We start from the raw sequence: 24,041 nt of genomic DNA, 5'->3' as shown, positions 1-24,041 counted from the left end.
GTGATTGGTTTTCCTCAGCTGATGACAGGACTGTAATCATAGTTCTGTTGCTTAAGGCAGGATTATACTTCCACACAAACCTATGATTGCAGCTTGTCTAGGAAGATCCACAGCAACTTTAGTTAGCTTGTGCACATCCAACAGCATGAACAGCCAAGGTCCCAAAGGTCTGTGTAGTTCACTCTGTTGCATTCTAACCACAGAATATTTTCTGCACCTGAGCAAACTTCATTAAACCTCTTTTGGTTCTGTCTGCACATATTAACACTGCAGTGGGGATTTAATAATGGGTTGTTTGTAACTGCAGTGAAATGGCCTGTCACAGCCCAGCAAACCACGGATGTGTGGGTTTGGCTCAGCAAGAAGAGGAGAGTCAGTATGTTAGGGTCATTTACCATTAACAGCAGTTTTTTGACTTTGAGGTGTCTGTCTGATGGTCTCAGTGAACACAGAAAGGCTGGCTTTTTCTGCATTTTTGAAATTGCTTTACATATTGCATGTTACTAAGGGAAGGTAATAATTTTGTAGCTACAGATGATTAACAGATCCCTGAGCATTTCTTTGTGGCTTAGTCTGGAGAAGTCTAATCCTGCAGAGACACTGGGAAAAGAATCCCTGCTTTGTAGGGTTACATATTGCAGGGAGTTGTATTATTATGTTACCAGTTCTGCCTGGTAGTTATTTTTCTGGGTTCCTTTTGTCACACTTTTTATCATAGCCAAGCATTTTCAAAGTTGTCTCAGTCACAAATATCTACCCCTAGTATTTTTCCTCAAAAAGCATCAGAATGAATAAAAGCCAAAAGGAGTAGAGAGGACTACATTTCCTCAGTCCTAGGAATGGATTGTGTCAGAGCCAAATGAATTCTGTATGCATGTATAAGAAAATCTTTTTGAAACTCTTCTAAGAGCCTGATGCTTTAAAAACTGAAATGAACATGAGTGTTGAATAGTCTACAGGAAAGGTAACCTGGTCCCTGGTGGTAGAGCTTGTCAGGTTGCACAGATTGTGCTCTAATTGTACACTCCAGGCTGAATCTCTACTACAACAAGACTTTGCCTGAGGATGTCATGACATATTAGGGCTCTGGACATGAACAATCATTTCCATTTTTGCAGACAGTCTCTCTCCTCTTTCTTACCTTTCACCTAACAACTAGGGGAGTATCCTGTGGTCTACCTCAGGATCAGTGTGGCAGCCTGTGGTGCTGGGCCTGGCTGGTAATGTTGGACCCAGTATTCTGCTTCTCTCTAAGAAGCCCTCTTTAAAACACAGAGGGCTTGGATAAAAAAGAACAGAGTAGCCCTATCATACAGAGACAGCAAAAGAATTTACAGTGCAATTTCTACAGAGACAGCCATGGTAATCTCTGCCAAAGGACTGACTGGAGTTTGTGTTCTCAGACTCTGCACTGGCACCCAGTTTGTCTAAAATGCTTCTTGGAGCTGGATGTGAAACCTTCCTCGGCTTTCAGGGTCCTCCATTTGTTGTATGGACATTGAATTTGAAATGTCCCAGAGCTGAATGGAGCGAGAAAACAAATAAATAAGGTTAATTAAACTCTACTGCTGTTACTGGGAATGAATAGCATAAAGCAGCTTTTGTCTGGGAGACAGGTACTTTCCTGTGTGGCCCTTCAATGGACTGGAATTTGGGACAGGCTGTAATTTGACCCTGGGATGAATGGAATGGTAGCCTGAAAGAAAAACAAGTTGGCAGGAGTCAGTGTATTTGGTGCTGTCTGCTGGTTTTGGTTTTGTTTTGAAGTTTTCGTGACTGCAGAGTAACTGTACTCTGCATTCATCTCTGTTGGAATGAGAGTCACAGAAAGATGCTTGTTCTCTTTAGCTTTTTAAGCAATGCTGCATCTTCAGCCTAGATTCTGTTTAAAAGTATTTGGAAGAGTATTTCTCTGTTTTTGATACAGGTGTACGTGATAGTTTGGGTCAATACCCTTTTATTATAGTGACCAAAATTGTGCTGATGACTTTTGACATTGACTGTACCAATGGCCCCAGTGGCCTCTGGTGTGTGTGGGCACAGATCCTGACAGAAGCCACCAGAGGGAAAAAATACCTGGGAACAGCTTGCTGCTTCCTGAAGTGATTTCAGTCCACCCCCTTCTCAGTTTTCTGGATGCAGGTGGTGTAGCACCTCAGGGAGGCTCAGCCTGCCTAATCCATGCCTGTGCCAAATATCAGGGAAGTTGTTCCACACCTCAGTTACTTTAGCAATCCAGAGATCAAAATTAAAGAGAGGGCTGATGCCATCAACCCTTTCTCTCTCCCTGCCCGGAATGGTTTATGCACAAGTTATATAAACCAAATAATAATGGAAGCCTGGATGTGAACACTGGTTTTGCTCTTGGTTTTTTCACTAATGAGCAAACAGAGCAACTCAAGCAGGTGAGTCAGCCTCTGCTTAAAGGTGTTCTGCTGTCAACTCACTGATACCTCATCATCTGTCTGGATTATGCAGGAGATTAGTAGCTGTGCAGCCTATGCATGGAACCTAATATGGCTTAGGTGGCTACCTAACAAACTCTTGCTCATTGCACTGTTTTCCTGTTGCTCTTTGGGAGCTACTTTCTTGACAGATTTTTGACTCTTGCCACTGTCAGTTATTTGTGCCTGGGATTCTGGTTAATGGTGTAGTTTCCACTCATTTTGCAGAATCTCATGCTTTTACTAAATCACCAGAATCTGAAATTGAAGTAAAATCTGGCAACTGTGTTCCAGTTTCCTTAAAATATGCTTTTCTTTTTCTTTTTTTCCCCCCCTCAAGTCTTCTCTGCTGACTTGTATACTAAGTTGAATTTTCATGCATAGTGTTGAATTCTTCAGCTTTGGTAGAAGTTTAACCACATAAATGTGGATGAAATAAATAAAGCTGGGGAAAAAAAAAAAGATGCTTTCTAATCATTGTGGTGTTACCTATTAAAAATATTAATCCAGAGAAAGAAAAATGTTTAAATGAAAGCTGAGTTTAAATGAATAGCTGAGCTGCTGTTCTTCCTTTTGCAGATACAACAGTTTAACGAAACACAAAACAGAATTGGAAGAGTTGGAATTAGTTTTAAAAACTGAGAGAGAGGTTTTGCAACAAGAAAGAAGATCAAATGCAATAACCACTGGGGAAAATCAGAAGCTGAGGGAGGAATTGGACAGGTATGGCTCCTGCGCTAAATTGTTACAAATATCAATTAAAAGTGAATTATGCAAAACACGGACGTGTTGCATTAGCTCTGAAGTACCTTCATATAACGTGTCTGTTCTTTTTTCTCTATTTTGGTATTGTTAGTTTGGTAATTTTTACTTGTTAGAGATTGTCAGCTTCATGACTACTGTCAACTGATACTGATATTTGGTGCTTCAGACCTGGGACCTTTGCTCATACGAAATAAGCTTCCACATGTGGTTGGTTCAGTTCAAAAGCACTTTCTGCAATGAATTGTTTCCAAGCGCTTGCCTTTAGGCAGAGCTACAAATGCCCAACTCCCCAAATTATACTTTTTTTTTCCCCCTTGAGGAGCACTGGTTTGTGTTTTTTACACAATATGATTTTAGCTCTAGGAGTTACCGTTGTTTATTTTCTGCTGCCCAGAGAAAGCTGCCATTGCTGTTATTAAAAGCAGTCTTAGAGACTCTTGATCAGCGGGTAGCTGTTAACTTAGGGCAGAGCCCCTTTTGAGAGCCCCACCCAAAAAACTTTCTGTAGCCTTGTTCATATACAAAGGTGTTCTGAGAATGTTTGGCACAAATAAGGGGCCAAGACCATATCAAGTTAAAAGTAATGTCAGGTTGAATCATATTTAAAAATCACATTTTAAGTTGAGCTACAATTATACAAGTGTACTTTAGAACAGTACAGAGCTCTCGAGAGGTTTTCTCAAGTTTGCTGTTCCTAATTCATTTTCTTGATGTTGCATAATGTTGATTGCAGGGCTGGCAGAGAGCCAGGCTTATCTGTCAGCAGATACAGAACTTAATCTGTTCATTTAGTTACTTAATGGTATGCCTTCAAGATTTGGAGACATGTTTAGATTTACCTGAAAGTGTAAAAGAATGTCACAGTATCTTCTTACAACACCACAGTGTTTCTCACTTCAGGACACTTAAATGCTGATATTTCATGCATCAGGATAAAAAATTAACATGTGAGTTTTCTTTATTTGTGCCAAATAGAACTGTCTTAATATCCCAGTGATGTTAAATACATTGTGCCTCAGAAAATGTGGTGTGTTTCTTACATATTGAAGAAATAGCAGTTTTATTTTTCATGTATTTTCCTTTCAGTTATTTTGTAAATTTGAATTTTTTTTAATGTTGCCACTACTTCTTAAATTTTATTAAATGCTTAGAATAAAAATGTCCTTAGGAGCTACTCTTTGGAACTATGTTTGATTTAGTGAGAGCTGCAAACTGATGGTATGGTCTTTGAATGTGAGATCATTTCTGTGCAGTGTCCTTCATAAGCCTGTTGTCTTCTTCGTGTTTAGGGTGAATTTCTTGCACAACCAACTAAAGGCAGAGTATGAAGGGCTCCATTCACACACTAAAGAGCTGAAAACTTCCTTGAACAACTCTCAGCTGGAGTTGAATCGTTGGCAGGCTCGCTATGATGAGCTGAAAGAACAGCACCAATCCATGGATATCTCTCTGACCAAGCTGGATAACCACTGTGAGGTGAGGAGCTGTGAATACTCAGCTGCTGCTACTTTTGGGTTAGAGAGCTCCCATACAACACCCCCATAGAGTTTGAAGTGTATAGGTTTTTATCTTAGATTGCCATGCTTGTTATCTTGATTATGGTGCACTCCAGGGAAGCCAGATGGAGAGGAAAGATTAATTTGTCTTGTTCAATAGCTCCTGTCCCGTCTAAAGGGAAATCTGGAAGAAGAAAACCATCATCTCCTGAGTCAGATTCAGATGCTGAGCCAGCAGAATCAGATGTTATTGGAGCAGAACATGGAGAGCAAGGAGCAGTATCATGAAGAACAGAAACAGTACATGTAAGAAAATAGATTTGAATTCTGATACCTTAATAAAATACCGAATACAGAATACAAGTCACCTATCAGGACTAGAAGAGCAGGCAGTGGAATGATAGGTCTTCGTGATATCTGTTGGAAAATGGGATGTTTGGTAGGAGATAAGTGTCATGGGAGAAAGCACAAAATGTTTCCACATTGCCTTACTGCAAAGGGTTGTTCACAAAACACCTGGGCAAACACAGCTCTTCTCAAATAATACAGATGAACCTATGTGGAAAATACAGTTAGAAAAGATGGGATGCTAAACCCAGCGGTACTTCTCAAAGAAGAGGAGATTGGGAAAGAGTTCTAAGGTTTTGGAAAATAGCCAAGTTGCAACAAAAATACAGTCATTTTGTATTTAGGTTCCTGAAGAATAGCAAATATTCATACTCCTCTTGCTTTTTTTCATTTGCATTTCAAGAAATACCTGCATTGATGTTGTTTTTAAGGATACAGACATCAACATACTTTTTCTGTGTCCTTCATGCCCAAGTTGACATGTTGAAGTGAGATACTCTGTTTAAAGATACTGCGTGTTTACAAAGAGTCCTGTTTTCACTGCAGTGAATTTCTCTTATGGGTATGAAAGAAGGAAGGAAAATGTTCTTAATCCCAAGAATTTTAGTTTAAGCACATTAGGATGATGTGGGAATTACTGAGCTGAGTTTCATAGCAGTACTGGCTTATATGGTTGAAGTGTTAGAAATTGTTTGCTTGTTAGAAATAGGTTGAATACAGTTCAGATGTACTCTGATCTGTATATCCTGCTATCTGACTGTTCTGTGATGGAGGTACATTTGCCTTATTACTTGAATGAAAATAAGATTTGCCAATTTCCCTGTGTAGGTTAACAAAATAATCAGTAAAAAAACACAGTTAGTCTTAACACCCACCAAACAAAATCTGCCCAAGATATTAGTTAGTAATCTTGCACCACCATCTACTGTTGTTCTTTCACCTTTCATGCTTTATTGCACAAAAATCACCCATCAGCATGGTTGATAGGCTTTTGCATTTGCCCTCTCCAAACAGACTGTGAATCCTGAAGGTTCAGGATAGGAAGATATTTCAGTCTCTTTCTTCTCTTGGTGGCTTTTGGTCTTCAGTTTTTTGATTATGCTTCATTTCATACAGATGACTCAGAATATGCTTTCCCCCCTCACAGTGATAAATTGAATGCCTTAAGAAGACATAAGGAAAAACTTGAAGAGAAGATAATGGACCAGTACAAGTTCTATGATCCTGCTCCAAAAAAGTAAGTTCCACATGGATTCAGATCTGCTGTACAGATCAGTGAGGGAAGAAAGGGCTTTCCATAACTGGGGATAACAGAAACTTCATCTGAAGTAAGGGTGGTGTCGTCTCCACTTGTCTCTTCCCTCTCACTCTGCAAGATACTCCCTGAAGCAGCAGGTTGTGTCAATGTAGAGTACAGGGCCTCACGTGGGGCCCTCTGTATTAACACAAGAATCTGAAACTCCCAAAATAATTGGGAAAGAACCACTTTGCTCCCAGTATGGTGACTAAGCAGCACTAGGAGCTTTTAGAGCTGCTCTTTCAAAGCAAGGGATAACCAGTCTGTTGGAGAGAAGGGACTAAAAAATTATACTAAAAACAACAAAAAAGAGCCAAATTAATTCCGCTATACATTGTTCTGAGTGATAACGTTAGCAAAGAGGCTTCAAAGCAGCTTTCATTTTTCCTCCTCAGGCTTTCCTGTCGTGGAGTTTGTCACACTGTAAGAATGTCTTATGTGGTCCATATGTGTAGTTCAGATTTCTAGCAGAGGGAACAGTTGTCTTTCTCACATTTCTCATGCTGAAGAAATATTTCTGTAAAAGTAATTTGACTTCAGTAGAGAAATGGATCTCAAGTGCTGTGAAATTCATGGTGCATTTTTGAACCAATTCATGACAGTAAACAAAAAATGTAGAATGGCTTGATGGCTTTAGCACAGCTGTAAACTTCTTTGGGGAGTATTTCTTGTAGCACTTTCTGAATTACATTCACAAAACCTGCTTTATCAGGAAAAACCCCTGGATTGGAGCCAGAGCCTTAGTCAAATTTATCAAGCCAAAGAAGGAGACCCCAAGGGAGCGGTTGAAACCAGCAGCAGAAAGCTCCACATGGCATTCTGAATCCCCAGAGATGGTAATAAACTCTCCATCTGCCTCCCAAAAATTGAAACATCAGCAGGAAGCTCAGGATATTACCTGTCAAGGATCAAACCCTGTGGAAGAGAGAGAGAGCCCTGGGTGTTCTTCAAACAAAGGTAAGCAATGCCCAGCCTAAATTCATGAGCTGAAATTTTTTTTTGGAAGATTTAATATATAGGATATGTTAATGCCCAATCACATTATATTTTATGTCCTTTTTTTGTTTGTTTTGTGGTTTTTTGGTGTTTGTTTGGTTGGGGGTTTTTTAGTACAATAGAAGTTTTAGTATGCATAAAACCCTAAACTAGAAATTTGAGTAAACTCTAGAATATTATAGGTTTGGGGTTTTTTTAGTTTGCTTTCTTCCTTTTATCTACTGCTTCTCCCTTCAGCCCCTGTTTGCCCAGATGTATTGCATAATACAGTGTTACTGAATAAGTTGGTTCTAATACTTCATTTTCTGGGGTTTTGCTGCAAAGCATTTAAAGCTGGATTATGGAATAGTATGTGGTTCAGGCTCTTTGAGGGGTTTGAGCTGGCTGACAGCCACTGCCAGCAGGTGGTGCACGTGCAGAACAAATAACACATTTATTGTAAATAACCAATTTATCATAATGTGGTGATTTTGAGACAATACCATGTTTTGATTTAGAATTAAACTAGGAATTTTTTCATGTAAAATGATGAAATTATTTTTTTAACACTAAGGAATATGTAAGGAAGATGGAATGATTTTCTGTTAAATTAGTTTATACAGTAAATCCAGTGTTCCTAATGATGGGAAATTTAAAAGACAGTTTCTCAAAATAAATACTCCTCAGCCTTATTAAAGGTAATATATATGTCCCACGCTCTGTTTATTCCATTGAGATAGTTTCTGTCAGCTTCTCTATATAGATTGTTATACTCCAGGAATATTTTCCAAGAAGCAATTTTGAAATTGATATTTGAATAATAATTCCTGTCTTCAACTGTGGGGGGTGGGAAACAAAAGGGGAGTAGCTGAGAAAAGAACTGCTATTATAAACTGCTGCAAGTACCGGTCTGTCTGAAGGTTTTGTTTTGATTGGGTAAAATCCTTTCCCTATTCTAATTCTTTAAGGTCATTTATTCGCTTAAAGTAAAAAGAGATGTTTTATGGAATAAGATCATCCATATGATTCCAGGTGTTTAACATGCATCATAAGTTCAGCATGGGAAGTTGGGCTTGGGTTGCCACAGAACAAGGCCTTTGAAGAGTGCCAGAGACAGCAGAAGGTCTCTGGGGCTTCATTCATTCTGATGTTACATGAAACACACTTAAGTGGAGATGAGGCTCACCAGTACTAAAGCCTAGGAGACATCTAGGATATTTGAGTGTGTTATCACTGAGTAACATGTGCACCAATTTAATTTTATATTGAAAAGCAAAAACATTTTGGATGATCTAACAGTAATTTCCTAGTGGACTTGCTTAAATATTGTGTGTATGTGTTAATCTATGCCTTAATCTGAGTCAGATTAGATTTGTTTAGCTATGCATCCATCAGTCCTCCATTATAGGTGTTGGTCATTGTTTTATCCTTTTCTGTTTTTACTGTGTAGTCTTTAATCTGTGTTAAGACATTTTAAGTTTTATTTATAAGACTTTTTTTTTTTACTTTTTTTTTTCTTCTTCTTTTTGGGATACCTGGGTGATAACAATTTAGCTGCACAGCGCAGAAAGATTGCCTTTTTGAGAAGCAAAAGCAAGGATAAAGAAAAGTCTCCTAAGTCTCCATCGAATCATCAGTCTTTCTCTAATCGGCTCCGGTTCTGGTCTTCTTCTGACATCCCATCCTCTCCTAATGAAATTCTTTCTTCCCCGGAACTGGGAGTTTTCTAACACCTTCTCTGTAGCATTTATCTTCATTTATTTCTGACAAATATTAAAAAAAATAAATTAAAAAAACCCCCACATGCCTTAAAAGAACACGCACATTGATAGAGACACTCAGCATGTCTATACAATACTCTAAATACAAGCAAAGATTAGTGAACATGGACTTAATTTTTCCTGTAGAAGATGAATCACTATTGCACACTGTGGATCATTTCTTCAATGCAGCACACTTTAGGGGACCTCATGGCATACAGTTTGCGTATGTATATTGGCTGTGGTGCATGTTGTCAGTAAGTGAAGTTGCTATTCGCTTCAGTATTTTCTTGCGGTCATGTACTTGCATTGTGTCCAGTTAAAGTGTTGAACTGATTTGCTGTTGCTATGCTTTCTACAGTTGGTAGTCCTACTAAAATGAAAATACAGTCTCAAGCTCCAAAGATTTTTTTCCAATAGTCTGTGCTACTAATGATTTCAAAAATGAAGGTTTTATAACACCTTTTTCTGTTTTTACGTAGTCTAGCTTTGAACGGAAGCTACTGGAAAAATTATTCTCAGCCAAGTGTCTTGATGCTCACATTCAGACCTGATATTTATCAAGGTTTTCTACTTCTAATTAAGAAAATTCATCTTGAATTGAGCTGACACTTCAGTTTCTTCTGCTTCAGTTTCAACAGATTTTTTTTGGAGGAGGAATGTAGATTTGTTCTCTTAAGGCTGGGAATAACCTTCATTAATCCATTGCCCAGAATTCTTGTTGTCTAATATTCATGACCTGGTGGCTTCTGAAATGAATGTGCAGGTCCAGTCCCCACCCTGTTAGAGAATTGGATGCAGCACGGGCAGTGTGCTGCTGGAGGCTCAGCAGAGAGGCCAGAATATCTTGTTTCACTTCTCACTCTGAGAACTGTCCCCAGTGGCACAATCAGGGACTCTGGCAGAACAGCCTGGTTTTGTTGCCCATCTGGGGATTTGTGGAAAGCATTAGTCTCCAGGGCAATTAATATTTTTGGCGTCCATGGAAGGTGTTAAGTGTATCTATGAAGTCAATTATAACTGCAGATTTAACGTGTGAAGCTTTAGCCAGTAGTTGCCCCTGCAGGCATGGCATATGTTTCAGTTCTGAGAGCAAGTGCTGGCCCAGTCTGTAGAGCCCATGCAGACCTAGGGAGAAAATACTGTTCCTGAATGAAGTGAGCTTCCAGGGCCCTCCTAAGATGACAGCACATTGGTCCATTTCTCTAATACAACTTCACAGCTGCTCTGTGCTTTGAACTGTCTGTCCATTGTCTCTGCAAGTTGTTTATTTTGACTGCTGCACTCTGCTGCATTTTCAACATTTAGTTTCTGTTACTTAATCAAGTATTCCATAGAAATATATAAAATCCAGAATCTTGCATCTCATTAGGTGTGTTTTCTGTAGTAAATTGTTTAAATTTTGTTCTATGTGTGCCTTAAAGCATTACATTGACATTACAAGAAATTAATTAACCTGCTTCATCAGTAGAAAATAATTTTTCAGATTCTTAATCTAAATAATGTTCTAGCAGACAATTTTTGGTTTCCTCCTGCTAAGATCCCAGGAACTCCACTTAAAAATCATTGCACCAGGACATCGTAAGAGCAGAGTTTCAACCTTGTAAAGACTGAGCTCTTATCAAAGATAGCAAAGATACAAACATGAAAGCAGTTAGCTTCGTGCACGGATCATGATAGATAATTTTCAAATCAGCATTATTTTTGAGTAAGAGTATGACTACTGTCACTCTTTCCCTATTCTATTTTATTACTGAAGTAAGTTCTTATGAAATGCACCTACGAGGAATAATGTTACGGGAATTTCACACCTCACTTATCTTTTCTGGATTCATGTCTTTGCTCCTTTTCTTCCTCCTTTCACAGTAATTGTTGCATGTATAATATCAACCCTCCCACTGGCACTAAGCAGCCCTTGTCACTCCCACACTTTACAGAGAGCACACATGATTGACAAGCTGGTGGCAGAAATTTCCTATCCACTATTGCACTGTTTATGGAAAAGCTTGCCAAATTAGCGCCTCTGTTGTGCAGTTTCTTTGTGCCTGTTTGTCATGTTTGTATGGGCAGATAAATACAAATCCCCTAATGCTATTTTTCATTGAGTCTTATTCATTTACTTCTCTCCCCACCAGTGCTAATGGACCTAAAGCAAAAAAGGAATTCCCATCACGGAGGCAGCAATGATAATGCTGAAATCTCAGCAGACTCTGCAACAAAACCCAGCTGTGTGGAAATGGGTCCCAGGACTTACTCAACCTCAGCCATTCACATGCACACTTCCACCCCCATCTCCCGGCTCCAGAGCAGGCCAAAAGGTGTGTGTGCATTTGATACAGCAGCTGGTAATGCCAGGCAGGCTGCTTCGTTGTTCCTGCAAGGCTACTAATGGCATTCAAGTACAAAACCAGAGCACTAATATTTTCACTCCTGCTTCATCTGCTGAATGGTTTAATTGAGGAGATGGGGGGTTTACTCACACTTGTAGTGTCATCAACTTGGCAGAGACTATTTGAGTGTCAGTTCTTCAGTGGTTCCCTGCCCAATGTTTAGAAGATGGGTCTCTAAAACCCTCTTGATCACCTCAGTCTTCTACACTGCTAGAATGTGTTGGAGACAGACCTGAAGGATTAACCTTTCTGTGTTCTATTGGCGTTTTATGTTCTTTTCCAGCCTATAATTCAGAAGATAATCTGTGTGAACAGTCCCCGGAGGTGGAGTTTGCAAGCACCAGACGGCATGGTAAGCTTGTAGCATGTGTGAGTGCTCTAAACATCTGCATTAAGACTTGTTTCATTGCATCCACATGAGCTGTACTGATGTGGTTTAGTTGCATTTCTATTACACAAGGAGGTGTAGTAATGCAGCACCATTTTGGGAATGGGATTCTAACTGCTTCTGGTTTTCTCTTGAAGCTTTTAATGGATATTTTGCCAAAATGAATTTTCAAAACAATGCTGGCATTGAGGCAAGTTGCCTTCCACCACCAACAGACCTTTTAATGCATGTCCTACATATTAGTTGCTGATTTTCTGGAGAATGTTTAATTCCTTCCTTAAGGGAGTGAATCAGCAGTAAGAGAAATTTGGTGTGGGGCTTGTGGATGTGCAGTGGGAATGCTGTTGAAGCAGCAGCAGCAGCACTGCCTGCTTAGAGACTGCAGAAAACTGAATTTGCAAGCTGGCCACCAGCTCCTTCCAAAGAAAACTGAAAAAGAGACAGCAACTTACTGTTGAACATTTTCAGTATCTGCATTACTTTATAGTGACTGTAAAAACCCAGAACGTATTTCTTTGTGCAAAAAATGAGATAAACAAGGTGGATCCTAAAGAACTTGAAAAATGAATATGTTTTCTACTCTGTCCAGATTTTGGCATCCTGTGTGTATTATGTTGTTGATGTTTTCAAAGTGATTTAGTTGCACAGGTCCTATTTTCAGAAGGGAGACTGTAGCCAAGTCTTTTAGAGAATTAGAGGAACTTAAGATCTGTTTGTTCAATGCTTGATTTGTGTTTTTTAGTGTCCAGGCCAAACAGTTTAGAGAGCAGCAGGAACGCTTCCAGCAGTAGTTCACCTCTCAATTTGAAAGGTAAAGCTTTTACAGCTGAGTTGTGACAAACAGGAAGTGAAATTCCGTGAATCTGTGTGTAAAATGCCATTTTCCTTCCAATTAATTTTGAAGACTTGTTTTGAAATGGTAGTGATTATGCAATCTGGACATGGCTGTCTTGGGAATCAAAAGTGCTGGCAAGAAGTGCTTTTCTAAGATTGATTCTGGCAAGTGGTGGCTTTTAAGGCAGACAGTCGAGTTTTGCTTCAGTCTGACTGGCATCATATTGTGGGAAACATCAGGCCACTCTTAGACTCTCTACAACAAGAGATCTCTGTGGTTCTTACTCTGCACACAGCTTGTGTATGGAATCAGTGTGCTCTGGAGATTTTGCAAATTGTGCATCCTTGAAGGATGCCAGGAGACCTGATACTGTGGAAAAATCCGCTTTCTGCTTTTCCACTGTCAGGTTCTAACTCTCAGATCACACAGCCAAGACAGAGATCACTCAATGACACGCAGGTTGTAAAGGGGCACCCTAGTATTATATTACTAATATAAGGCTTATTAGCCCCCAGTGCTATTTTTATTGTTTGGTGAGGTAATTGTGCTTGTTTAAGGTGCTGTAAGATATTTAGTAGTCCTGATTTTTCAAAGCTCTGATTGCTTTGAGCTCTGTAGGAGAAAAAATGAAGGTAAAAAATGCCACCCAGACTGTGTGGAAACAGTCCTGGATGATAATTTCCTACCTGAGTGTGAAATCTACTGAAATTATGTCAGAGCAGTGTCATTAATGGTATTTATGCTTCTCCTCAGGTTCCTTAGACCATATCCATGGTAGAACTGAGAGCCTCAGCAGTGAAGATACGGTGCCAAGCAGAGAGGCACCAGTCTTGCTCCGAGATACGTATTCCCTTCACTCTGCTGCTGTTCTCTTAAGCCCTGGCAGCAGGCAAGAGTCCTCTTCCCACAGGAATGGTTTGATGTCCTGTGATATACCTCAGAGGAGCAATCCATCCCAGTCTCATGCAGGCAGGCAGAGATCTGCCTCACCTGGCAGTGAGATGGTAACTTTGGAAGAGTTCTTGGAAGAGAGCAACAGGCTGTCTCTACCAAGTGTAAGTAAATAGAGCTAGATAGACTATTTCAGATGTCAAAAAACTGAAAAACCTGTTCAAAGCTGATTTAGGAGGATGAGGGCATAGGGAAACAGAGACAAGATGATCATATACACAAGTACTATCAAATCTTGCAAAACAAATGAGACAGTTTCAATAACTAAGGTAAAATTAGCTTTCATATAGCACTCTGCTAATTTATTTGTGTTTATCAGCTATGGCAAGTCAGATAATTCACTGCAAGTACTGTGTATTGGACTGCTGGGGCTTTTTGCTTGCAAATAATTGTGGTCGAGGTTTCATATCATCAGTTCTCAGCTCCAGGTATCTTTATTTATAAACTGATAAGTTTTCTGTGTAATTTCCAGCTGCTAAATCTATAATTTGGAATGAAGCCTAGAATAGTTTTCAGTTAAAGTGCAAAATATGCAACATCTCATAATCTGAAAATATCAGTGCGTTTGAGAAAGGCTCTTTTTCAGTTTTTGATACTTTCACCATGTTTGTGTGTTGACTGATGCTGCCCCGTTGGTTCAATGACTGCAAGAATATGTCACTCATTGAAGTGCTTTTTTCAGGAACTAAATGTTTGTTTTCAAGATGGCATTTGTCTTTCACTGCTCAGACATGCTTTACACTAGTGAGGCAGTGCACTATTGAACAGGTTAATATCTTAAAAACAGTTAATTCATAGTGTGAGTGGAGATTGCTGTTTTATGAATGCCTCGGTAAAAGTATTGAAATCAGCAGAGCTGTGCCATTTCATGGCATCAGTAAATTCTGGTCCTTGAATTTTCACAGTAATGTTGAAATATACCTCCTATTCCCTCATTACCCTAAGTTCAGTTCTTAGCTTTTAGAGATGTTTAAAATTATTACTTTTGTGTGTCTGTAACTACCTGACCATGTCCATTTTCATTCTTTCTGTCATCCTGTTTCTTTTCAGCATCGGCGCAGTTTAAATGAGACTGAAATGATTTCATTACACCAATTTCTGTTAGAAGCTGATGCACTGTATCCCTCTTGCTACTCCCCATGTCCTTCCATTCATCAGGAACATTCGCAGTCACTCGAATCCGTCCTCAGTGTTTCATATCCCGACAGCATGAGGCACAGAACAGGCAGGGGAAATAGGAGATCTGCTTCATTCTATATCCCCAGGGTATCCATTGTTCTTATTATGAAGGCAACAGCTCCTGACTTACCACAGCTTTTGCTAGCATATTAATACCTATAGAAGCATATTGTAACTCCTAGTTGTTACTTTAAAGGCTGCCACATCACTTGCATTAATTGCTCATAAAGTATTTGCAGCGTTTGTTCCTACACATGCGCATTTGCGGAGGACTCTTCATTCTGTAATGCTAATGCCCGTAACAGCTGTTTAAATAAAGTTAAAAATAACCTTAACACTTTAACACTTAGTTGAGCTTAGAAATTTTCATGCTGCACTATTGCCATTGATGGTGTTTGCTTATGGAAATTGAGTTTTTTGACTGGAAGAAATATTTGGAACATTAGTGAAATAAGTGTATTAAGCTTTAAACATGCTCCCTAGAGAAGAGTAAAGAAGTAAATTTTATGAGCTTGTTTAGCATTGTTTTTTGTAAAGACAGCATGTCCCTTAACTGTTCTGAGCATGTCTTTTACTAATAGTACAAAGGCAGCTGATCAAATATCACCATTTTTGGATTGCATGGACCATCCCCACAAAATACTCACTGCGTATTTTCTTTTACTGCCAGGTTAATTGTGCGACTTGAATTTTGCAATTTCAATGTAGGCAACCAATTTTTGTAATGATTTTTTTACATTTCATTGTACTGTACATGCAGCTCTTAACATACATAGTATATTGAATGGGAGAGGTGAAGGGAATCAATGAAGAAGGAATGAAATTTTTTTTGTAATGCTAGCACATCTCCCCAAGGTATTGACTTCTGTTACATTCCTGAAGTTATAGTAGAGAGTTATCCAGATCAGCTGTATTCTGGCATATGACAGAAATAATTGATATCTGCTAGACCAAAGGCTGATGTCATCAATATGATATTGATGTCAAAGTGACAGTGGCTGATGTGAAAGGAAGCAAAAGAGCTAATGTCCAGGTTGCAACCAAAATTATTTAGAAATTATGACAATTAACCTGGCAAACAAGGTTGTCACAATCTAATTACAATAAGCACGTTATTCCTTGAGTTGGATTTATACCCATTTTAAACTTTAATCTCTTCTGTTTCCACTATGTAAAATCTGTTGTTGTGTTTGGTTTAAATTAAGTGGGAAGGAAGATTTTGTGAATACAGAGTTCTGCATGATTCTTTAAACAAAATGTGTTGTCTTTAATGTGACATGCATATTTTCTCACACCAGGACACCTCCACAAACAGAGATGACTTGCTCGGTGATTATTTTAGGAAAGCAAATGAGCCTTCAGCTGCTGGAAACTTGCTGGTTCAGCCATCCAGAAAGGAGGCTGCTAAGATGCCCACTAGTCTTGTTGCTCCAACTGTGAAGATGGCCATGGCTGGTGAAGAAGGAAGAATGGCTAAGCCTGACAATTACATGAAGCCAAACCTCAGACAAGTTGAACCTGAAGCTCTGGCAAACCCCCAAGGGTCCCTTAAGCTTCCTCACCCAGCACAGCACCAGTGTGCCAGCGGGGTGCGGCAGATGGCGCAGCCTCAGCAGCCCGGAGCCGTGAGCAGGAGGAGTACGTCACTGAGCAGGGCATTCAGCTTGGCCTCTGCAGACCTCCTCAGGGCTGCTGGCCCAGAGGCCTACAGGCAGGAGAGTCCTCAGAAGTCAGGAGCAGAGCTGCATGGGGGCAAGGACACTGTCTGCCAGGGCACCAGGGCTTCTGTGCCAGCGAGTTCCCAGGCACCCTTAAGAGAGAGGCCGCAGTCTGCAAAGGTGGCGGGTTCCATGCAAGGTGTCGATTCCCGCTGTCGGCAGCTTGATGCCAGGCGCCTTTCCCTGGTCCCACCAAAAGATGAGAGGCCACTCTCCTTCCATCAGTTCTCTGCCTCACCCACTGCATCCACCAGCAGTCTGAATGTCCAGCAGCAAGAGCGTGTGAACTCCGGGCAACACTACTTGTCTGCATCCCATACTCCCTCAAAAGTCAAACCCAAGTCAGCACCTCGTACTGAGGAGGTGGCCACAGTGGCCCCTGCCAGAGCTGTTTGCAGCAGCTCTGAGGCAAATACTTCCCCAGGACAAGGCCAGGGTGATGCCCTACTTACCAAGTGCCAGGGTAAGCTGTTGGAAAGCAGCTCTGGGGCTGTAGAGGAGCCTGTGAGAGGAAACAGCTCCAACAGCACTCCTGGGTCTCCTGAGCCCCAGGGGGATCAGCAGACGGTTTGGTATGAGTATGGCTGTGTGTAAGCCACAGCTGTAGCTGTAATGTGTGTTTGGTATGGCTGATGTCCAGGTATCATTTATCTAGACACTGTCAGGTCTTAAAAGGCATCACCTGTAGGTTGCTCTGAGTATTGTCTGGATACTGTTTCCTAGTTGGACAAAGTGTGATAAAGAGAATCAAGGAGCAAAACCCCAGTCCTTCTGTTACTGTTGTGCCTAAAACAAAGTGGAAGCCTGACCTAATCTCACAGCAAACTTGGCACCTGATTCTCACAGGTTCTGAGCATTCCCCAGTCCAGCAGAAGCTTAGCAGGGTCCCCTGTCATTGCTGCACTGTGCAACCTTTCTGCTTGCATTAAAGAAAAGTTTCACAGGTCCTGTGTGTGCTAAACTCAGCCCCACCATTGGTAAATAACCATACTGAAAAGGTCATATGGAAGCCAGACTTCTCCCCCAAAGACCAGAAGCAAATGCTTGACTTAAGTAGCATAGAGATGAAAAGCAAAAGTGTGTGGCTTTAGCCATGGATCTGGTAAAATCTGTTTTTCTAGCCACAGACACATCTTGTATAAGGTATTGTATAGACTGCAAGGGTCATATCTCAACCTTTCCCACTTGGACTGTGTAAACACAGAAGCCAGCATAATTACCCCACTGCCTTCACTATAGCTGCAGCTCAGTGGATCCGTGACTCTGCAGAGTGGTGCTGCCTTTTGAAACTTGTTTTATCTTTTATACAAACACTGGAACAATGCAGCCTTTCAGGGGAGGTGCCATCTCAATTGCAAAGGTGGCATCTCGTGTACAAAAGTGTCTTGTAAGTATGTATATAAGAAGCTCAAGTACTGTATAAGAATGCTGTGTAAATTGTATTATTACATTCTTGTGTGCATGACAGCCCACATCCTGTGCGGGCTTTTGTCTCTTAGAAGTCCTTGTTTGTCTCCAAGAGCTTTTCTCAGTATAGAAAGCAAAATAATTTTGTACACATGTGAAAGAAATATACTTTTAAAAAATCTATTTATGTGCAAAGAAGTTCTTTGTATGTTTGTCCAGAGTGTCATCAGCTGCTTATGTATATATGATCAAATGTGTATCTTTAATTCCATGTTTGTAAAGCTGTTCTTCTTGCAATAGACTAAATCCTTAAAAAAATTAGTTGTTTTGCTTGTTCTGATTTAATTTAGTAAAGGATAAAACTGATTCAATTGATGTTTTTGTTATCTAATATGTAGCAATCCCATTCTGAAAACTACAGAATTGTTTATAATAAAGATTAAAATAAAACAGATTGATGTTCTACTTTTTGTCCTTGTAAAAATAAAAATCCCAAAAAATGTGATTGACCATGCTGGAGATCTGTTTGCCACACCTCTTCACAAGCCTTAGTATTCATTTTCATGTCTGTGTGCTGAAGTTGGTTTTTTGTTGGTGGTTTTGTTTTTTTTTTTTTTGTAGCATAGCAGGTGTACCAGGAGTGTTTTTGTTTAATTATGGCCTTCTGACTGAAGACAGGAGTGTTGCACATGCAAAAATAAGTGACTTACAGTTCACTCTATAATTAGACCGTTAGATTTTTATGCTTCTCCAACCGACAAAGCTTGCATCTTGTATAGTCTGTTTTGTACTTAATTCTCAGGATGCCTTATGAAAGTGAGAAATTATTCCTCTTTCAGTATGGAGAGAATGGCAAAAAAACTGTTTCTGCCTTCTTTACTATTTTAGTTGCTATGGTTTACTATTAAAGTTTTGCAACTAATTTAAAATTAATGTGTGCTATATGGCAGTTTTAGAACATAGTGAATGTTCTTAGTAAACTGAAGTTCTTCTTCCATAAATTTTATCTCAAAATGGATTCTTGGCCAGACCACTAAAGGTTTGAGACTCTTGTTTGTCCCTTGTTTTAGCTCTTTTTTGGAGGACACGTGCAGGCTGGGCTGCTGAGGAGGTGGTCTCTGTGGCTTTTTAGTTACTGTAGATCTGCTTTTGCTATAATACCTGCTCAGTGGCGCACCTTAGTTGACAGTTTCTGAGTTACAATTATTTATCTTCTCAGTTCTAGTGAGCTTGAATTAGAAAGTACTGAATACATTTGCAGTGCCGTTCAGATGTGGGATGGTTCTAAATACAGAGGTTATACCATGGAGGAGCTGTTGAAGCGCACAGTGCTGTCTGTGGCCCTCGGGCCTCTCTGGGAATGCTAAGGGAGGTTTTGGTAGAGGTGCCTGCCCTGCCATGGCAGGCGCGGTCACTTTGCGATCTCGGTTAATCAGTGCCCGGCTGTGGCGGGCCGGGCAGGGCCTGCCCTCAGCTCCGGGGCTGCTGCGCTTCGTCCTCAGGCGCGCAGAGCCAGCGGCAGCATCAGACAGGCGCTCTGGGCCTGAGGGGGTGAAAGCGACTGTGTGTAGAGACAGAGATCGGCAAATCCTCCCTGATTTGTGCAGGTGGAGGTGCCGTGAGGTGGCGGGAACTGTGGGGAGAGGTGTTCCTGGGAGGGTGAAGGATGGCGTGGAGCTGCCCGACCCTTGCTTGATGCCTTCCAAGAAGTGTAGAAGGAATTGCAGCTGCTCCAATCTGCCGGGCCCGGCTGCGGGAGGGGCACAGCGAGCTGGCCGAGGCCGCAGCTGCCTCTTGGACACCGGGCAAAGGGATCTCCAGGCGCCGCAGGCCTCGGCACGCTGCCTTTGCTGACGCTTCCTGACAGGAGGGAAGGGTGTGCTCCCTGAAGGTTGCCAATTGTGTGCTAAGTGGTGCTGCGAATGCTTCTGGATTCAACGCTTCAAGCCGTTCAGTGGCTCATTAATTCTCGAAATGGAGTTTTTATTAAAGGAGGGGTTTTTGAGGGGGATCCATCCCCTCCTCCAGCAGGAGGCAGCGGAGTTGGCAGCAGTTTTCCAAGAAAGCCGAAGGGCTGTGACTTCGGCAGCCCCCGCTCCCTGCAGTGGGCTCAGACTCTGAAGTCGGTGAAGCTCTTTGACTCAAGGAAACAAATGATGGTGTGTGTTTGAAGTGACATAAATGGCTGCTTTGGGAATAGGTGCCGGGGGTGCGTGCTCTGCAGTGACAGAACATCCTTTGCCAGAAATCTGAGGTCATTTACAGTGGCAGCGTGTCACGGAAACCTTTTTCCCGTCAGATATTCTTCTGCTGTTCTCAGACTTGGGACCTGATTGTGAATTGAACAGACCATTTCTGACTTCGGTTAATTGAGTTCAGAAGTTAAAACCACCAGAAGAAGAATTTGAAAAAATAGAATTTACTTTTTTCTTTCTATAAGGAGGGACGTTCTAAGTGTTAAGGGTATTGTAAAAGTAACTAGTGCTTAGCTTAGGAAAACCGTGCATCAGCATGTGGTCAGAAATTATTTCTGATTGTCCAGACATTTGGGGACGTACTAGGTCAGCTACAGGTAAATGACTTTTATGACAGAACATGGAAGTCATTTACACAGAAATTGTTAGTTCATGTGAAAGGATTACAGCTGGATATTAAATTGATGTACAAAGAACAACACAATTTCATTTCTTTTTCTGATTGAACATGAACGGAGCTGTCCAGAGAGCGTTTGATTATGGTTTTGCATTTTTAGATGAAGGGGGAAGTGGAGTGTGGAATCAGTTGTAGATTTCACCAAAAAAAATTGTCCTAAAATTTGCTTCCCTGCCCATCACAATCATGGAATATCAGATCCCAACAGCACTGGAAATGTTCGAGACAAGGTGGAAAATTTGTGAATATTTTTACAAATCATCAGTACCAGGCAGAATTAACCTGATGTAACAGTGCAGAGTGAAATAATTCAGTTACTGGAAATAACAAATGAAGTTATTGTTTTGACTTGAGAATTAGACTGGGCTTTGAAGGTCTTTCTTGAAAGGTGGTGCTAGAGGCTGCCATATGAACTAGGAGAGAATGGCATCAGGTGGAAAAGGGTGAAAAAATTATGATTTAATAGAGTACTGTCAGGAGTTTAAAGTTATTGGGAGAAGTGATAGCAAGTTTTGCAAAACTCAGTGGTGTTTTTCCAGTTACAAGGATTTTTTCGAAAGTATGAAGAGAACAGTAGAAAATAAAGGGCTGCTGTTCAATAGTTTCTCAAATAGGAAAGTCCTTAAAAGGCTAACCTGTGCCCTAAGGACAGAAATGTGAATTGGAGAAGTGTGGCAGAAAGCTGAGGTTAGTTCAGATTTGAAGGTTTGTGAAGAATCCCATTAAAGAGTAACATGGACGAGTAAGGGGCCCCAGTGGAAGAGTGCTTGTGCTTGTCTCAGCTGAAACATGAAGAGACTCTTTATTTATTGACTCTTGTGGGGGGTTAGGATGTCATGGTGGGAAGCAAAACTGGTTTTCTCCTGGGAACAGGACGATGAAAATATGGCTATTCCACAGAATCTAGGAATGTAAAACATGTCCAAAACATAACACAGAATGCCATGGAAACTGTCAGCTCATCATTCCCAGATGTTCTAATCAGTTCTAGTTAAAATACTTGAACATTTTTATCCAAAGATAATCATAACTGAGGATTATGTGGCCCTGATGGTGAGACCATGCCAAAGTGTGTGATGTGTGCGTTGCATACCAGAAGGAAAAAGAGCAGCAGATCTGAGCATTGACACCAGCCTGTGAAAAGCTGTATTGCACAAGGGAAACCAAAAGCAGCCCTGCTCCCTCTGCAGTGAGAGACTCCCTATGGTTGATCTGAAACTCTGCTAAAGGAGAGAGGGCTTAGGAAAGGGAAAATGAAGCTGTTGGTGAGAATCATTGCACCAGGCTCTTATGAAACAAAATAGATTAATAGAATATCATAGTGTTATAATGGTTTTGATTCATCATGTAAGAGGGTTCATGGGAGAGCTTAACAGCCTCTGATTTAAGAAAACATCATTAGATAAAAGTATAAAATCCTCCTGCTTCCTCTCCAACATCATGTACTGGCTGCCTTTGGATCCCACACTTGGAACAGAAAGCACCCTCTCCATGTAAAAAAACCCTGAAATTTAAAAGTCAAAGATCACCTCACTTATGCAGTTGTTGAGTGGTCTGGAAGTGCAAGATGCACTAATGGCAAGGAAAACACAGTTTTTGTTTGGGAACACACTGCTAAGGAAGAACATGAGGGTTTGAGAAGGATATTCCAGATGGAGAAGCACAACTTGCCAGTGGACTGCTGAGGCATCTCTAGAGACTTGCATTGGAGGGAAGAGGGAGTTTTCTGCAAGAAGTGGAAAAGTATGTCTGAAGAACTGAGGTGAGTGTTTCACAGGGCTACTACTGTGATTGTTTTACCATTAGGCAGGGTGTTTTGAAGGTTATGGGATTTGGAAGCCTTTGTTCCCTTATCTCTAACCAAAATTATCCCACTCTTGTTAAACCCATGGAACATTTCTTCCTTACACCTTTGCAAGATAATTTTTTTCTCTAGTTATGCAAAGCTTGGACTTGCATTAGTGTGAACTGTGAGCCCACAAAATACGTAATCTACAGATAAGTGTGTTTTAGAGCTGCTGGGGATGTTCAGCTGTAGTATCTCAGCCTTCTACAGGATGGAAAACTCCCAGTCAGTTTGAGTGCCCCTGTAGGACCCTTATGGCTATTTATAAGTGAAAGTAGAAGAAATCATGCAAATCAGGGAAATTTATGTGAAGGGAAAATCTTGGGACCTTTTTTTACACCTGCAATCCTCTGAAGAAGGACTGCTTGCTCATTGGAGTGCAAAAGACTGTCAGAGTCCAAGGAGCATCTGGATGATGCTCTTAGTCATGTGCCTGAGTGTTAGATAATCCTGCAAGGAGCAGGGAATTGGACTCAATTCCTTATGAGGCTCTTCCAGTCCAGTGTATTCTGTGATTGTATGAGAAGGCAGATGGAGAAAACAGGTGGGCACAAACTGTAATGGGATAGACCTTGTATCAGTTTAGTTGGGATTGAACTAAAATTAAGCTGAAGTTGGTAACCTTCAATTATCTCAGTCTCTTGAGCTTGCTCAGAGCATATCCTTCAGTAAATGATGTAAAGGCGTAGAATGTTTAGGAAGCTGTATTAACAGCATCATGTAAGCAGGACTGTACAGTTTATGTACTCTCTTTCCATCATGCCTCCCATCTTGCTGAGACAGTTGGTCCTTCTCCATGCGGAGTAGCTTTAGATTAGTTGGAGCACAAAAGGTTTAAAGCAGCATGCAGCGAGGGAACCATTTTGTGCACTCCAGAACGCAGCTTTGGTACCTTCACTGGCAGGAGGATCCCTCTGCTATTGCTATTTTGTCATGTGTTTCCACACAGTGGCATCTTGCTCCTGGATAGCTGGGGCTTAAAGGAGGTGGGATTATTATTTGATGGGGATCAGTATATTTTTAGTGTTTTGGTGTGCTCTTAAAACTACTTCTTCCAACCACACAATGTGTTGGTAGAAAATTCTTTGCATGAAGTGTTTGAAGGAGCCTTCTTGCTAGATTCTGTCCTACAGCTCAGATAGTGCAACCAGCTACAGTCTGGCCAAGCCCATTTCACTTCCAGCAAATTTCCTTCCTTTGTGACTTCTCCTAGCCAGCACTAGACATCTTCCTGTTCTTCACCCCAGAGTAATATCTTTATTCTCTGTGGGAACTAGCTAACACTTAAGAACACTCATAAGATGATGCATTTAAGAAGATCCATGTCACTGTTTGCATATTGAGGCAATATTCTTTCTATTTAGTCTTCAGTATTTTTAACAGTACAAGTTTCCACATCATTTTCATTGTTTTAGAATTTCCTTCCTTGCTTTTTTTGGCTTCTTTAATTGAAAAAAACTTGGAATTCCTAAAGCCCAATTCTATTACCTACATTTAGCTCTCGTGAGCACAGATCCTTTTCCTTGTTTATTTAACCAGCCATATCAATGGTAACAGAGTCCCATTTGGCAGATCCTGAGTTCCCACCCT

General features: G+C 40.7%; 1 protein-coding gene across 3 annotated transcripts in view; it reads left to right on the top strand.

Moving 5' to 3' along the window:
• The window catches only part of CCDC88C (coiled-coil domain containing 88C), a 96,900-nt gene extending 78,493 nt beyond the window's left edge, over nt 1-18,407 (top strand). The window contains exons 21-31 of one of the 3 annotated variants that reach the window (XM_038137358.1): nt 3,024-3,167; nt 4,499-4,685; nt 4,866-5,011; nt 6,201-6,290; nt 7,063-7,307; nt 11,221-11,403; nt 11,759-11,827; nt 12,606-12,674; nt 13,452-13,753; nt 14,700-14,915; nt 16,127-18,407. In XM_038137358.1, coding sequence (XP_037993286.1) covers nt 3,024-3,167; nt 4,499-4,685; nt 4,866-5,011; nt 6,201-6,290; nt 7,063-7,307; nt 11,221-11,403; nt 11,759-11,827; nt 12,606-12,674; nt 13,452-13,753; nt 14,700-14,915; nt 16,127-17,140 — 2,665 coding nt within the window. In that variant the 3' untranslated portion in view covers nt 17,141-18,407. Of the gene's footprint in view, nt 1-3,023; nt 3,168-4,498; nt 4,686-4,865; nt 5,012-6,200; nt 6,291-7,062; nt 7,308-8,879; nt 9,312-11,220; nt 11,404-11,758; nt 11,828-12,605; nt 12,675-13,451; nt 13,754-14,699; nt 14,916-16,126 lie in introns of those variants that run through there. The other 2 variants (XR_005257031.1, XM_038137359.1) reach the window with 2 other exon arrangements.
• The last annotated feature ends 5,634 nt before the right edge of the window (nt 18,408-24,041 follow it).

This window comes from Motacilla alba, chromosome 5 (genome assembly GCF_015832195.1).
Source record: "Motacilla alba alba isolate MOTALB_02 chromosome 5, Motacilla_alba_V1.0_pri, whole genome shotgun sequence".
Lineage (NCBI taxonomy): Eukaryota > Metazoa > Chordata > Aves > Passeriformes > Motacillidae > Motacilla > Motacilla alba.
This window is presented reverse-complemented; position numbering and strand designations above follow the sequence as displayed.